The sequence below is a fragment of the Mauremys reevesii genome, linkage group 1, assembly GCF_016161935.1.
Source record: "Mauremys reevesii isolate NIE-2019 linkage group 1, ASM1616193v1, whole genome shotgun sequence".
Lineage (NCBI taxonomy): Eukaryota > Metazoa > Chordata > Testudines > Geoemydidae > Mauremys > Mauremys reevesii.
The window spans coordinates 196,872,532-196,886,323 of record NC_052623.1 but is presented as its reverse complement, the minus strand read 5'-3'; the positions used below and the strand labels follow the sequence as shown (position 1 = coordinate 196,886,323).

At 42.5% G+C, this 13,792-nt stretch overlaps 1 protein-coding gene across 12 annotated transcripts in view; it reads right to left on the bottom strand.

Moving 5' to 3' along the window:
- The window catches only part of MORC1 (MORC family CW-type zinc finger 1), a 169,986-nt gene that overhangs the window by 55,917 nt on the left and 100,277 nt on the right, over nt 1–13,792 (bottom strand). For all 12 annotated transcript variants that reach the window (XR_005582899.1, XM_039481931.1, XM_039481924.1 and 9 more), the window contains 3 exons: nt 6,582–6,650; nt 5,983–6,213; nt 4,265–4,354 (listed from right to left, as the gene is read on the bottom strand). Coding sequence is in view for 11 of the 12 variants with exons in the window: in XM_039481931.1 (XP_039337865.1) it covers nt 4,265–4,354; nt 5,983–6,213; nt 6,582–6,650 (390 nt within the window). In the remaining variant the exon portion in view is untranslated. The remainder of the gene's footprint in view (nt 1–4,264; nt 4,355–5,982; nt 6,214–6,581; nt 6,651–13,792) is intronic.

The window sequence follows — 13,792 nt, the reverse complement described above, 5'->3', positions numbered from 1 at the left end:
CTGCAGCAGGTCCGCTCGTCCCGGGGCTCCGGTGGACCTGCCGCGGGAGCTCCACCGGAGCCGCGGGAAGAGGGGACCCGCCGCGGGACCGAGGAAGGGCGGCGCAGCACACCGCGCTGCCTGGGGCAGCCTATTTTCTAGAGCCGCCCCTGTATAGGAATGTTAAAAAGGAAGTAAAAAGAACAAAGAAAGTTGCCTTACCATAAATCAATACTGCTGTCCTGGCTCATATATCTAGGATGTTATGTGCAAAACAGCAAAATGCCAAGGAATTACATTTTATTAACAGAATTAGGATTTCAATTTAGTTTAGAGAAGCATTTACTATACTGCCTCTGTTAGGTGAGTTATATCTAAAAACAGCTAATTAGCCCAGATCAAACAGATAAACGAAGACACATGCAAAGGTGACAGCACCATTTTTGTCTACAAAACAAGTGATCTACAAAGATAGTTATTACTGGAGAATATACTGAGTATCTTAGAAGTGGGATATAACAGTTAAGGTCTGAGACTTTTGCCTCAGGCACGAAGAAAAGTGGTGAAGCTAATAGGCTACTGTGAAGGGATCTACTCTCCACAGATGCCGCCTCGTGGTCAGTGAGGGTGTGACAATTGCCCTTCTATCTTGGCATCTCCTATTGATAGCCTTTGGTGATCTGTCCTCTGCTATGGCTTGGCCCTCTGGCTGGGCCACAAGTTGTGTCCACTTGTTCCAGGGTATGTCAAGATTCCAACAAAGAGCTAGTTCTTCTGCCCAGCAAGTGGCTTCAGGCTTTACCTGGCCAAAGCCCCAGACTTGGGACTCTCTGAGACATGGGGTCTTCCTAGTCCTGAGTCTCCAGCCCCATCAGGACGTGGGTAAGGGAACCTGGGCCCACCCTCCCTCCACTAGGTTCCAATCCAGGGCCCAAAGGCAGGCAGCTGAACCCACTATCCTGAAGTGCCAGGTCTCCTAGATCACTTCCTACCAGCCTCTCTGCTCAAGAGGGAAATGCAAAAGCTTGCGAACAAAATAAATCAAAGTAGTCTTCAACCTTGCAGATGTCCAGAGTCCTTTTCCCTCAGCAGATTGGACAGACCATCAATAGTCAGGGACCCCAGCAGGGCTCTTTTTGGAGAGTTTCAGAGTGTAGGTCTGCTCATATGCAAGCGAGCTACTCCGCTCCCCTTTTCAGCTCCTCCTCTAGCCTGTGCATGCACTGAAGGTTTAGCAGGGCAGAGCTGCCTGGGCCCAGAGTAGCTCCTTAACCCCTTCCACTTCAGTATGGGGTCTGTACACCCCATCAAAGCTACTCATTCTATACCCATTTGGTACAGAAGATGGTATGAAGCATGATCATCAGATATTTCACGTCACCCAGGACACGGATACGGACATGGTTACCTGTACTTTGTAGGAGTCATCTACATTCATACACCAGAGCCATTTTGATGTACTTCATTTGGCAGCTCAAGGGCCAGATCTGCAGTTGGTGTGAACTGGCACAGCTCCACTGACTTACAAGGCGCTATCCCAGTTACACTAGCTAAGAGTCTGAGTCAAGATATTTAGTGAGAATATGTTTTGCCAGGGCAACCTGGGTCTATATGGCAAGAGATGTAAGAATCTGCATACAGCCATTGTCTCATTTTATGGCAAGCAGGGGAGGGGTTAAGATGAACTAAAGCAGGCCAATAACTGTCTGGTTTAATATAACAAAAGCTGCCAAGGCAGTAAAAGGCAATTAATTCCTAATTTAATTCTTGCAACAACAGCATAACAGAAAAGCAATGATATATCTACGGAGAGTAGGTATTTGTCTAACTTAATTAACCACCAGCAGCCTGAGATTAGATTGCCAGCTGTGATCACACAAATATACTGGGAGCAAGTGATAAATGACAAACATGATGTTTCCTTAAAACAAATAAAAACTGGTATATGTGAACTAAGAAAAGCCTTCCAAGACCCGGCAGAATGACTGAGTAAAGGGGGTGCTCCATGTCAAGGGAGATGCAAACCTTAAGTGTGAAGCACTGTTTGAAGTGGAGAGTCACACCACCACTTAGCAGGGAAAAAACAGTAGCATTTGTCAAGAATGTTATAGGCATTTCTATGGTCACCAGCAATACAGTATTTAAGCACTGTTTGAAAACAGATGTAGGTTAGATTATACCTGACACTTGTGCCGCTGTGGAGTATAAGGCACACTGCCACTTTTTCTGTTTCCTGCACAAAGGTTGGACACAGTAATAGTTCTTCCAGCTGAGGGAATACTGGGACTATTCTCTCTTAGCACTCACTGCTTCAGCTCTCCTCAAAACCGAGAAGAGGAATAGCCATGTACACACTGCATGCCAAGAAGCTCAGACATGAACTAACTTCTGGATGAGATAGCATCTCAGAGCTCCCATGACTCCACACTGCCCCAGTCTGAGCCAGAAATGTAGCGATACAATCTGACTCGTAATCTGTGGATGGTAAAAGCAGTTGGTGCTGGGCCCTTGTTCCTAACCCACGTACTATGTCATTTCAGCAGTCATGTACCACTTTACTGTTTGATTCCAAAGGCAATTCCATTCTTATCTTTAGGTAATCTATATTTGTACTACTACTGCTAACTCAATCATATGTTAAACTTTCCCTGTTCTAGCGATCTCATCGACAGTATGAGTATGTGTAGGTGGTCTGGAGTAGGAAATGAAGTGACAGCTGGTCCAATCTAACCCCTGTTTTGATGTTGTTATAACAACTGCTTGGAAGGTAGAATGCAGATTAGTAAAACAGGAGCCAAACAGTTACACTTGATATAAGTAGCTACGTGGTCCAAGTGACATCTGATCTGCCAATACTTCACTTGCAAGTGAAACTTTGAGTTACTTTAGAAATAACAAGATCTGAAATGGTTTGAAAAGTATCTAGTAGAGTGAGCGATAAAGAACTATTCCATACTTGCACTCCAAACAATCCCAGTCTGTTTGGGTATTTTTTCCCCAGGTTCAGACTTTCATTTTTTGGCTGGTACTGTAAGTAAAAATGCCAGAATACCACAAGCAACGTGATTCACATAACATTTATGACCAACTCTGAAAGAGTAAGTACTGGACGAGAGAGCCTACTCTCCTGACAAGAGTGGCTTGAACAAGTTCTGCCCAAGTCACAACTTTTATTTTTATTGTTTGTATGGTAGTAGCATAGGTCCTGTTTTAAAGATGGGAAAATTGATGTTAGGTAAGTCACTTACAGTGTGTGCCTCAGTGAGTCAGTGGCACACCTAGGAACATAAATCAGATGTCCCAACTCCTACTTCTCATCTCTATTAGACCATGCTGCCTCCTAAAAAAAACACTATTTGCATGTTGCTAGACATTTCTATATAGGAAATACACACTATACCTAGGACTTACAACTATTATAATTAATCTTGGTCATCACACTTGATCACAGAAATGTAGGGCTGGAAGGGACCTCACAAAGTCATCGAATCCAGCCCCCTGCACTGAGTCAGGACCAAGTTTGCAGGTGTGCCTTTAATATTGTCTCCTTGAGAAACTGCAGCTCTCCTGCTGCTTTCAGGAAGTGATTTCTCCTTACTTTATCTTTGCAATTTTGCTCTATGTGCATCTTGCTATCACCAGAATCCTAGAGTTATTGTTAAAATTAATATCAAACAACTATGCTATTTTTGATATTCTTTTTGTCATGGACAGAACACCTTGAGTTGATAAAGGCTGTTATTCTCAGAGTTTCTGTACTATTCTGAATAAATTATGCTCCTAAGATTAACTGTAAGTATGTGCTACTTGCACGGACATAGTAGGTTTACTGTTTTATGGACTGATTTTCACTGCATTAGAAACACTACCTTTTCAAACTTCATGACAAAGCAGCATTTTAGAGCAGATGATCCACAAGTAATTAAGGCAAGTAGCATTTCAAGTCAGGGGTTTAGAAAGCTCAAAGCCAATCAACTGAGAGTATTAGCGGCTTTAAGTCATTTACCAAGTTACATCCTTCTACCACGTAAAAATTCGTTCTGGTTTTTATCAGGCAGTGTGGACAGTAAAATGTTTTGTTAAGATATTCTTTTAAAATCTGATTAGACAAAATTATGCTGCCTCCCCAGTGTTGGCACAATGGTGCTAGCAGCCATTTCTAAAAATGGGTTTCTAATAGGAAAAATTGAGGTATCAATGCACTCAATCTTCACTATGGATATTGACTACAGCTTATTTTACACAGTGCTTATGGGTTAAAAAGAAAGGTAAAAAGGCTATTTACACAGATGATTTCTGGGTCACTGTCTTCTTTTTTAATGTTGGCAACTTCAGATTTCTCCAGAAGCATGTGTTGGCTCTTAGGAAGAGGCACCTGCAACAAGGTATGAGAATTGGAAGCAACAAGTTTAGAGTTAATTTTAGCATGCCAACAGCACAGATGTTGAAGCACACCACATCACCCAGGATTGAGAGTAAAATAATGCTCCAGGATGTTACACCTATTCAAACAGTGTGGCAACCTGCATATTTCAGAAATCTTAGCATTATTTAATAACCGGGCATTGCTGCTTTTGCCTTCTGCTTTTTAGGTAAAAATGCCCAAAACATGCATTTTTTGTATTGCTACATTTCCACAAGATGCACCAAGGGGCTGAAATATCCACAGTTCAAATCTGATTCTGTTTCTAGGGGTAAATTTTCAAGAGGGCAGTGTTCATTTTCCAGATGTCATTTCCACTTGTAAAATTTGTACTTGCGACTGAATTGTGTCTTCTGAATATTTGCCCCTGAATTTAATCCTGGTATTAAAATGAGGTCAATGTACAATATTCAAATCAGCATATACTAGCCATCTGTCTTTTCACACTCAGTTTATGACCAGGAGTCATTTAGCACCAAAGAATGACCACATCACATTAAACCAATAGTCCACCTAATAATGTATGCCATCCTCAACAGTCATTTCTGCCAGAGGAAGGCAAACAATGCTGAGCCCTAATGGTCAAATGAGCAATACTACCCCACTGGGTGTGTTTGGAACAGAGGGAGGGGACATGGGGAAAGTGACTTTTTCCTGAGCTTTGCAAGTGTTCACTTTATGCCCTGAAGCATGAAGACTGATAGCACCAGTGTATTTTTATTCTAGCCATTTTAACTGCTAATGTTATTAGTCTGTCTTACTGCTTTTAGATGTTTTATTTCTTCCAGCTACTACAAAGAAATACCAGGCAAGCTGAACTGTAGCAGGTGTTACCACTATACTATTTTCGAAGCTGCATAAACCTTTCCATTCTAATCCCTGGTTTTCAGTCATTTAATTGTCTCAGGTTTCAGAGTGGTAGTCGTGTTAGTCTGTATCAGTAAAAACAACAAGCAGTCCTTGTGGCACCTTAGAGACTAACAAATTTATTTGGGCATAAGCTTTCATTGGATATAACCCACTCATCAGATGCGCGGAGTGGAAAATACAGTAAGCAGGTATAAAATATACAGCATATGAAAAGATGGGAGTTGCCTTACCAAGGGGGGGAGAGTCAGTCCTAATGAGACCAATTCAAATAGGGTGGACGTGGCCTATTCCAGCAGTTGACATGAATGTGTGAGTATCAACAGAGGGAAAATTATTTTCTGTAATGACCCAGCCACTCCCAGTCTTTATTCAGGCCTAATTTGATGGTGTCAAGTTTGCAAATTAATTCCAGTTCTGCAGTTTCTCCCCGAAGTCTGTTTTTGAAGTTTTGCTGGGAATGGGCCACATCCACTTTGATTGAATGCCTCACTGATCATGGAAAGCCAGTTAACAAGGGCTGCAATTCTTAAAACGACTGCAAAGATTTTAATGAAAGTTCATGAATTTTGTGTTATAGTATTTGCCCTTTCTTAAATTTTTCTTATTGGAAATGCACCTTCCAAGTTGATAAATACCCAGTATAAATCAAACTAATAAGCAAGCTACTTTAGGAAGGAAATCAAAAACAAAGAAATAAAGTGGTACTACACCAGTGAAACTCGGTGATCCTTCTCCAATAGGGAAACAGGAGGTATCTGTCGTTCATGAGGTCTTGCTTTCTTCTGAGAAACAACCCTGTGCCCTGAAATATCCCATCTTTTAGGGCCTCTTTTTTGCACGTGTTGTTTTCTGCTACAGTTATCCAAGCATGAAGATGAGGGAGCTGGCTCTCTATGGAAAGCATTTCTTTGACTCACTGTTTTCTGAACACTTTCATTTTTCTTAAAGGAAGGAAACTGTCAGTTATGTCAAAGTAACCACTTCTCTTTTGGTTGGGTCATTTAACAAGAAAGCTCACAAACTATTTTACCTCATAACTCTTGAAATACACAAAGTTTGACTTTACTAAAAGCCTGATCCAGAAACCACAGAGGCCAATGGAAAAAATTCTCATTAATTTCCAGTGGGCTTTGGATCAGACTCTTAATGTGTTAGCAGACTTCCTCTGCAAGATGAAACATCGCTTCATTCAAAGGACAAAATTCTGACATGTACAGGTCTGAGGTAAATTAGTGTGGGTCTTTAATTTCTTTTCTGCCTCTGCTAGTTCACAATGGAAAATAGTTATCCAAAGAGTTTAGTTACTCACATTTATTAATAGAGTTCCGCTGCTGTCTCCACACTGAGTAACCGTGTGCGGTTTGATTAAACGAGATTTCTATAAAAATAAATGTAAATGTAAACATATGCAGTTCAGGAGTTTACAGTAATTTATGCCTGTCACAAAATCAGTAAGGACTCACTAGTGGACTGTTCCTACCATCTTACATTTTCACTGTGAACTCTTGAGTTTAATATCTTTAATACTCCCATTATGGGCAGGAGGCATTCACCACAGAAATAAGTTATAAATAACCTCTTTAAATACTTCTTCCCCTCCCATCCTTATGGAAGTCAACTCACCTGGTAATATATGCAGAATGAGGCTTTCTGGGGCATCTCTAGTTAAGGAGTTTTATAGAGAACTGACTCTGCTATCTGTTACATTTCAAGAAGGTAGCAGAGGCTTTTGAAGAGGTGTGTTTATTTAGAAAAAAGGGGGGGGAATTAAGCATGGTTAGCCCCCAATTCCGTCCCCCAACACCAAGTCACCACAGCACACTCTGAAGTAAAACAAGTTTTTATAAAGGCCTGGTTTATTGGTTAGAAATTCCCACCAAAGAACCTAGTGGTCAGAATTCTAACTCAAAGGCCACCCAGCATCTCCGTGCTAGCTAGCCAATTAGGCAAAAAAGTGAATATAACTTCTATTTTCAGGGACTACCCAAGTAGACTCCTCAAGTTTCTGGAGGAAAATGGAGAGCAGTTCCCCAAGCAACTCCTGTTCTTCACAGGCTGATCAGAAATGCAGTAAATTTCCTCTCTAATGAGATACAAGAGAATACCAAGAAACAGGCTCAAAACTCTACATACTCCCCCGTAAGCCTAACCTTCCTTCAGTGGCCAGGTGCCTCAGTAATGGTACTCTGGGGGAAATTCTATAAGCACCACTGTGGATTCAGATAAATAAAAAAAATGAGGAGTGAGGCAGCTGGGAATTGTGCAATAAGCCTATTTGCTGGTTGTTGTTATTTTTAGGGTAGTCGATTAATCACGTGAGTTAACTGTGATTAACTCAAAAAAATTAATTGCGATTAATCACAGTTTTAATCACACTGTTAAACAATAGAATACCAATTGAAATTTACTAAATATTTCTGATTTTTTCTAAGTTTTCATGGATATTGTATTCTGTGTTGTAATTGAAATCAAACTGTATATTAGTTTGGATTACAAATATTTGCACTGTAAAAATGATAAACAAAAGAAATGGTATTTTTCAGTTGACCTCATACAAGTACTGTAGTGCAATCTCTTTGTTGTGAAAGTGCAATTTACAAACAGATTTTTTTGTTACATAACTGCACTCAAAAACAAAACAAACAATGTAAGGTATTTATGTGCCAGATATGCTAAACATTTATATACCCCTTCATGCTTCGGCCATCATTCCAGAGGACATGCTTCCATGCTGATGATGCTCGTTAAAAAAACTATATGCTAATTTAATTTGTGATTGAACTCCTTGGGGGAAGAATCGTATGTCCCCTGCTCTGTTTTACCTGCATTCTGCCATATATTTCATGTTAGAGCAGTCTCGAGTGATGACCCAGCACATGTTGTTCATTTTAAGAACACTTTCACTGCAGATCTGACAAAAGGCAAAGAAGTTACCAATGTGAGCTTTCTAAAGATAGCTACAGCACTCAACCCAAGGTTTAAGAATCTGAAGTGCCTTCCAAAATCTGAGAGGGATGAGGTGTGGAGCATGCTTTCAGAAATCTTAAAAGAGCAACACTTTGATGCGGAAACTACAGAACCTGAACCATCAATATATATCTATATCTATATCTATATATCTATAGATATATATTTATCAACCTTCTGCTGATGGCATCTGACTAAGATAATGAAAATGAACATGCATCGGTCTACACTGCTTTGGATAGTTATTGAGCAGAACCTGTGATCAGCATGGACGCATGTCCCCTGGAATGGTAGTTGAAGCATGAAGGGACATATGAATCTTTAGCACATCTGGCATGTAAATATCTTGTGACGCTGGCTACAACAGTGCCATGTGAATGCCTGTTCTCAACTTTCAGATGGATGCCATTGTAAACAAGAAGCAGGCAGCATTATCTCCTGCAAATGTAAACAAACTTGTTTGTCTGAGAGATTGGCTGAACAAGAAGTAGGACAGAATGGACTTGCAGGCTCTAAAATTTTACATTGTTTTATTTTTGAATGCAGTTTTTTTGTACGTAATTCTACATTTGTAAGTTCAACTTTCATGATAAAGAGATTTTACTACAGTACTTTGTATTAGGTGAATTGAAAAATACTATTTCTTTTGGTTTTTTTTTTATAGTGCAAATACTTGTAATAAAAATAAATATAAAGTGAGCACTGTACACTTTGTAGTCTGTGTTGTAGCTGAAATCAATATATTTGAAAATGTAGAAAACATCCAAAATATTTAAATAAATGGTATTCTATTATTGTTTAACGGTGCGATTCATCACAATTAATTTTTTTAATCACTTGACACCCTTAGTTATTTTGTTTAAGTTACCAGCAGGTAGCTAGTTAAGAATGTAGAGGTTTATACTGTCATCCTCAAATTAAAGCTAATGGATACCATTTAGATGAAAGGGGCATTTCACACCTCTCAGGGCTATTGTTTCAGATTGACTGCACACTCAGCACTACTGATTTCCACTTGGTTAAGTTTTTTTGTGCCCCCATTGAACAAAAATATATTTAAATGTAAGCTTAGATTATAGAGCACAGTTTGGCAGCCGGGGTGAATTCGGCAGCCACAGTTTGGCAGTCAATTTAGCTTCTGCCTCTTTGTGAGTTAGTAGATAGTTAAGTACATATATACACACTGTACAATATGCTGTGCTACCCTGAGAAATTTAGTAAAGCAGTGGTGATAAATATTTCAACCCCATGCAATATCTTTGGGGAATCACTGTTTGAAATTTATGAATGGTTTCTTGTATGACAGTTCTACTCCTGGGGGAGGGTTACCACAACTCCTTCAGGAACAGAGAAAGAGACAGAGAGAGAGAGAGACAGAGAGAATGTGTGTATGTGTGTACACTCATCCCGGTATTGAGGACAACTCCAGAGAAGTTCCACTCCCTCGGGTGTCTTGCATATACTCATTCAAACCGGTTTTTCCAAAGACCAAAAGACAAAGAAAGGGCTTTGGGTATAAAAGGCTGAGTCTAACCTGACTCAGGGCCTTCTTTTTGACTCAGCAGATGGACAGGACCTTTGGTTCTAAGGGGACTCCCATTCTTGCTGAAGGGTTGGAAGGGATATTGCCTACCAGACACCCTATGTGAAGATGGGTGATTTTTGGTATGTTAACTAAATATGTAGGAACTTTCTTAAATTTTGTGTGTGTGTGTGTGTGTGTGTGTGTGTGTGTGTGTGTGTGTGTGTGTGTGTGTGTGTGTGTGTGTGTGTGTGTGTGTGTATGTGGGGGTGTTTTTTCCTCTTATAATGAAAGAGTTTTATTGGAAAAGTTGTGTGGTCAAAGGTTAAAAACATTGTGCTTGGAGAGAAGACAACACACAGATGCTGGCCTTTAGGCAGACTTCCTTGCTGGGGACATCACAATGCATGGCAGGGGGCTGTACAGCCTTAAAATCCCTTATCAACAGGAAGGGAGGTGTGGGTCTCAACCTAAGAGAAGTGCTGGCTGGGAGCCAGAAATCTTATGCCCTCAAGTGACCATAGAGGGGAAATACAGGTGCAGTTACTCTGAAACTGTGACAGCAATATTGCACAAAGAGTACATCTTGGCATACAAATGGTTCACCAGCACACACTTCTATTACAGGTGTAACATAACAGCAGTCCGAATAGACAAATCCTACCTCCCCTTTCATATGGGGTAGCTATACATCTAGTTTAATATTATGTATTTAAGTATCTAGGGCCACATTTCTGTCCTCAGTCCCACTGGCATAAAACTGGAGCAACTCCATTAAAATCAATGGACTTATTCTGAATAATATCCAACCCATGAAATGTAGGAATATTGAAAAATAATCACTGTAGCCAGGAGGCATTTTAATGAGTTATAAAGCAATGATTTTCACAAAATGTAATTTGACCAAAATCTTTTGTAACTTGGTAGACTGTGTAGATATACCTTCTTACATAAACTCATCACCTGGAGAAGTATGGCCCCAAATTCAAGTGTATTTAGTCAAGCAACAACAGTTTTAAAAATGATTCAAAGTTGATTTCCAATGCTAAACAAATTTAGTATCACATACAGGGCCAGTGCAAGGATATTTCGCACCCTAGGCGAAACTTTCACCTTGTGCCCCCACTCCGGCCCAGGAATCCAGGTCCATCCCTAGCTATTTTGGTGCCCTACGCAGTCCCCCCGCGGGGGGGGCTGTGTGGGGCCCTGCCCTAGGCCTCCGTGGGGAGGCGGGGGAGGTGACCTGAGACCTTCGTGGGAGACGGGGGTGAGGGAGGCAGGCCACTTCCTGCAGGAAGTGGAGTGACCCGGCCCCAGCCTGCTCCACTCCCCTGGCTCCCAGTCACGCTGCCGGCGAGTGCTGGGGGGCAGTTCCCCTTTTACCCCAAGCCTGGGAGCTGGGGAGCAGAGCAGGGGTCAGGGCAGTCAGAGGGTGGGGAACAGGGGGGCTGAATGGGGGCAAGGGTCCCAGGGGGGCCGTCAGGAAGGAGGGGGTTGGATGGGGCAGTCAGGGGCGGGGGTTCCCGGGGTATCAGGGGACAGGGAGCAGGGGTGCTTGGATGGGGCAGGAGTCCCAGGGGCCATCAGGAATGAGAGGGGGATTGGATGGGGTGGTGGGGGTAGTCAGGGGACAGGGAAGGGGGTGGATGGGGCAAGGGTCCCGGGGGAGGGGGGCGTCAAGGAACACGGGGGGTTGGATGGGGCAGGAGTCCCGGGGGGCGGGCCACTACCCCCTTGTTGGGTGAGGAGGGAACCGGTTGTTAAGATTTTGGCAGCTCAATACTGGCCAGGGGAGTGGGAGGCTGAGGAGGTCAGCGGGTGGGCAGTGGGGGGGGGGTGAGTATGCAAGCCGGGGGAGAGGGGAAGCTGAGAAGACAAGCGGGGGGGCAGGTGAGCCAGGGGAGTGGGGGTCTGAGGAGGCGAGCAGGCGGGCATTGGCGGGGGGCAGGTGAGCTGGCGGCAGGGGAGGAGGGCTGAGGATCCGAGTGGGTGGGCAGTGGCGGGGGGGGAGGGAGGTTGTTTCAGAGGTGCTGGGCGGCGCGGGCGGGTTATTTTCGCGTGGCGGGCAGTGCTGGGGGAGTTGTGTTTTGGGGGGGCTGGGCAGTGCTGGGGGGGGGTGTTTCGGCCCTCAGCTGTTTTCTTTGGAGTAATATGGCCCTTGCTGCTTTCTGAGTTGTGCAAGCCTGAGACAACACTACAGCGTGCAAAGATTAGCTATTCAGTAGTTAAAATGTTCTGTTTCCTTCAGTACAAAAGCTACCATTACGCTCTGGAAACATTAAAGGTTTAGCAAGTCCTCTTGTCCACTTTCCTGAAACCTAACTGTAAGACTAAACGCTTTAATTTGTTTGGAAAAGTCCTTATGTGCAGCACATGCCCAATGAATGCCAGCTCCTCTCTGCCTGCTGAGAGTCCCCAAAGATGCTACTCCCACTGTAACAGCTCAGAGAAAGAAAAAAATGGGACTCAATATTTATGCTGAATCTTATCAGCACTTACAATTTTTTCAAGAAAAATAATAGTATTAAGTTGTCACAATAAAACGTATGCACTTTTTTGTAAAGCGTGCAGGATGCATGCTCAGCTGGAGCAATAGCCAATATGCATTCAGGTAAGGAAGAGAATGTTTTACTGAACCTGCTGGAGTTCTTTGAAGGTATTACCACCAAGATAAAGGCAAATTCAGTGGATGTAGTTACACTTAGATTTTCAAAAGGCATATGACAAGGGATAGCAATCAAAGATAAGGAAAGAAAAACAGGAGGTACAATACAGTGCTGCATCAAAAACACTGTCTGAAGAAGAGAAGAAAACACATAGCTGGAAGCTTTTCTATTTGGCAAGAGATGAGCCAAGCTCCCCTTTACTCTCCAGCCTCTGCAGGGTCAGTTCTAGGAACTGGTGAACATCTGTCCACATACAAGAGACCAGTAATTTACCATAAGAGCACTGACATTTAGCATCTTACTGTAATTAGTGTTACCATTGTGACGTTACTGACATAACCTGTGACCATACAGATCATTGTTGCAACCAAGGTCCTGTAGTGGCACCAAATCTTGTATAAAGGGAGTCAAATAAGGTGTTTAAGACATGGTTATGGTTTGCTGGTTATGGTTTGCTGGTTATGGTTGCAGGGGGGAGGGGGATAGCTCAGTGGTTTGAGCATTGGCCTGCTAAACCCAGGGTTGTGAGTTCAATCCTTGAGGGGGCCACTTAGGGATCTGGGGCAAAAAATTCCTCCTGTGAAGGCAGGGGGCTGACTTGATGACCTTTCTTGATCTCCCTTCCCCTCAGGGTTCTTTATTATATCTATTTTATACTGATTATGCTATCTGGGTGCATGTATCATTTTTGTATTTAAAGTTATGAATATTGGCTCTATACCATCTGTATTTCAAACTTATGCTATGCTTCTGGGTGCCACCCCAGCCAATTGGCATTAGCACTACCTAGCCTCCTTGATGGCCCATTAAGGGCCATCAGCTATACAACTGACCCATTGAAAGAAGGCAGATACACCTTGTGACTCAGCAAGGTATGCAGGGACATGCCTATGCACAGAATTCTAAGGTTTTTTCTTGCCATGTGCTGGATGAATGTCCTGGGAACAAAGAAAGAAAGGCCACATGACAAGAGACAATAAAAAACTGCCGCAGCTCTTCCATCTTGTCTTCAATCCTGCTTCATATCTCTGGAGGGGCTTTGTTACAAACTGAAGCTTTGAACAAAGGACTGAATGACCCATCCCAGCGGGGGATGTATTCCAGAGACTTAATTTGAACCTGCAGTTTATTCCATCACTGCTACAAGCCTGAACCAAGAACTTTGCCATTATTGTATGTAATTGACTCCATTTAACCAATTCTTGCTCTCATCTATATCTTTTTCCTTTAATGAACAAACCTTTAGATTTTAGATTCTAAAGGATTGGCAACAGTGTGATTTGTGGGTAAGATCTGATTTGTATATTAATCTGCGTCTGGGGCGCTTGGTCTTTTGGGATCAGGAGAACCTTTTCTCTTTTACTG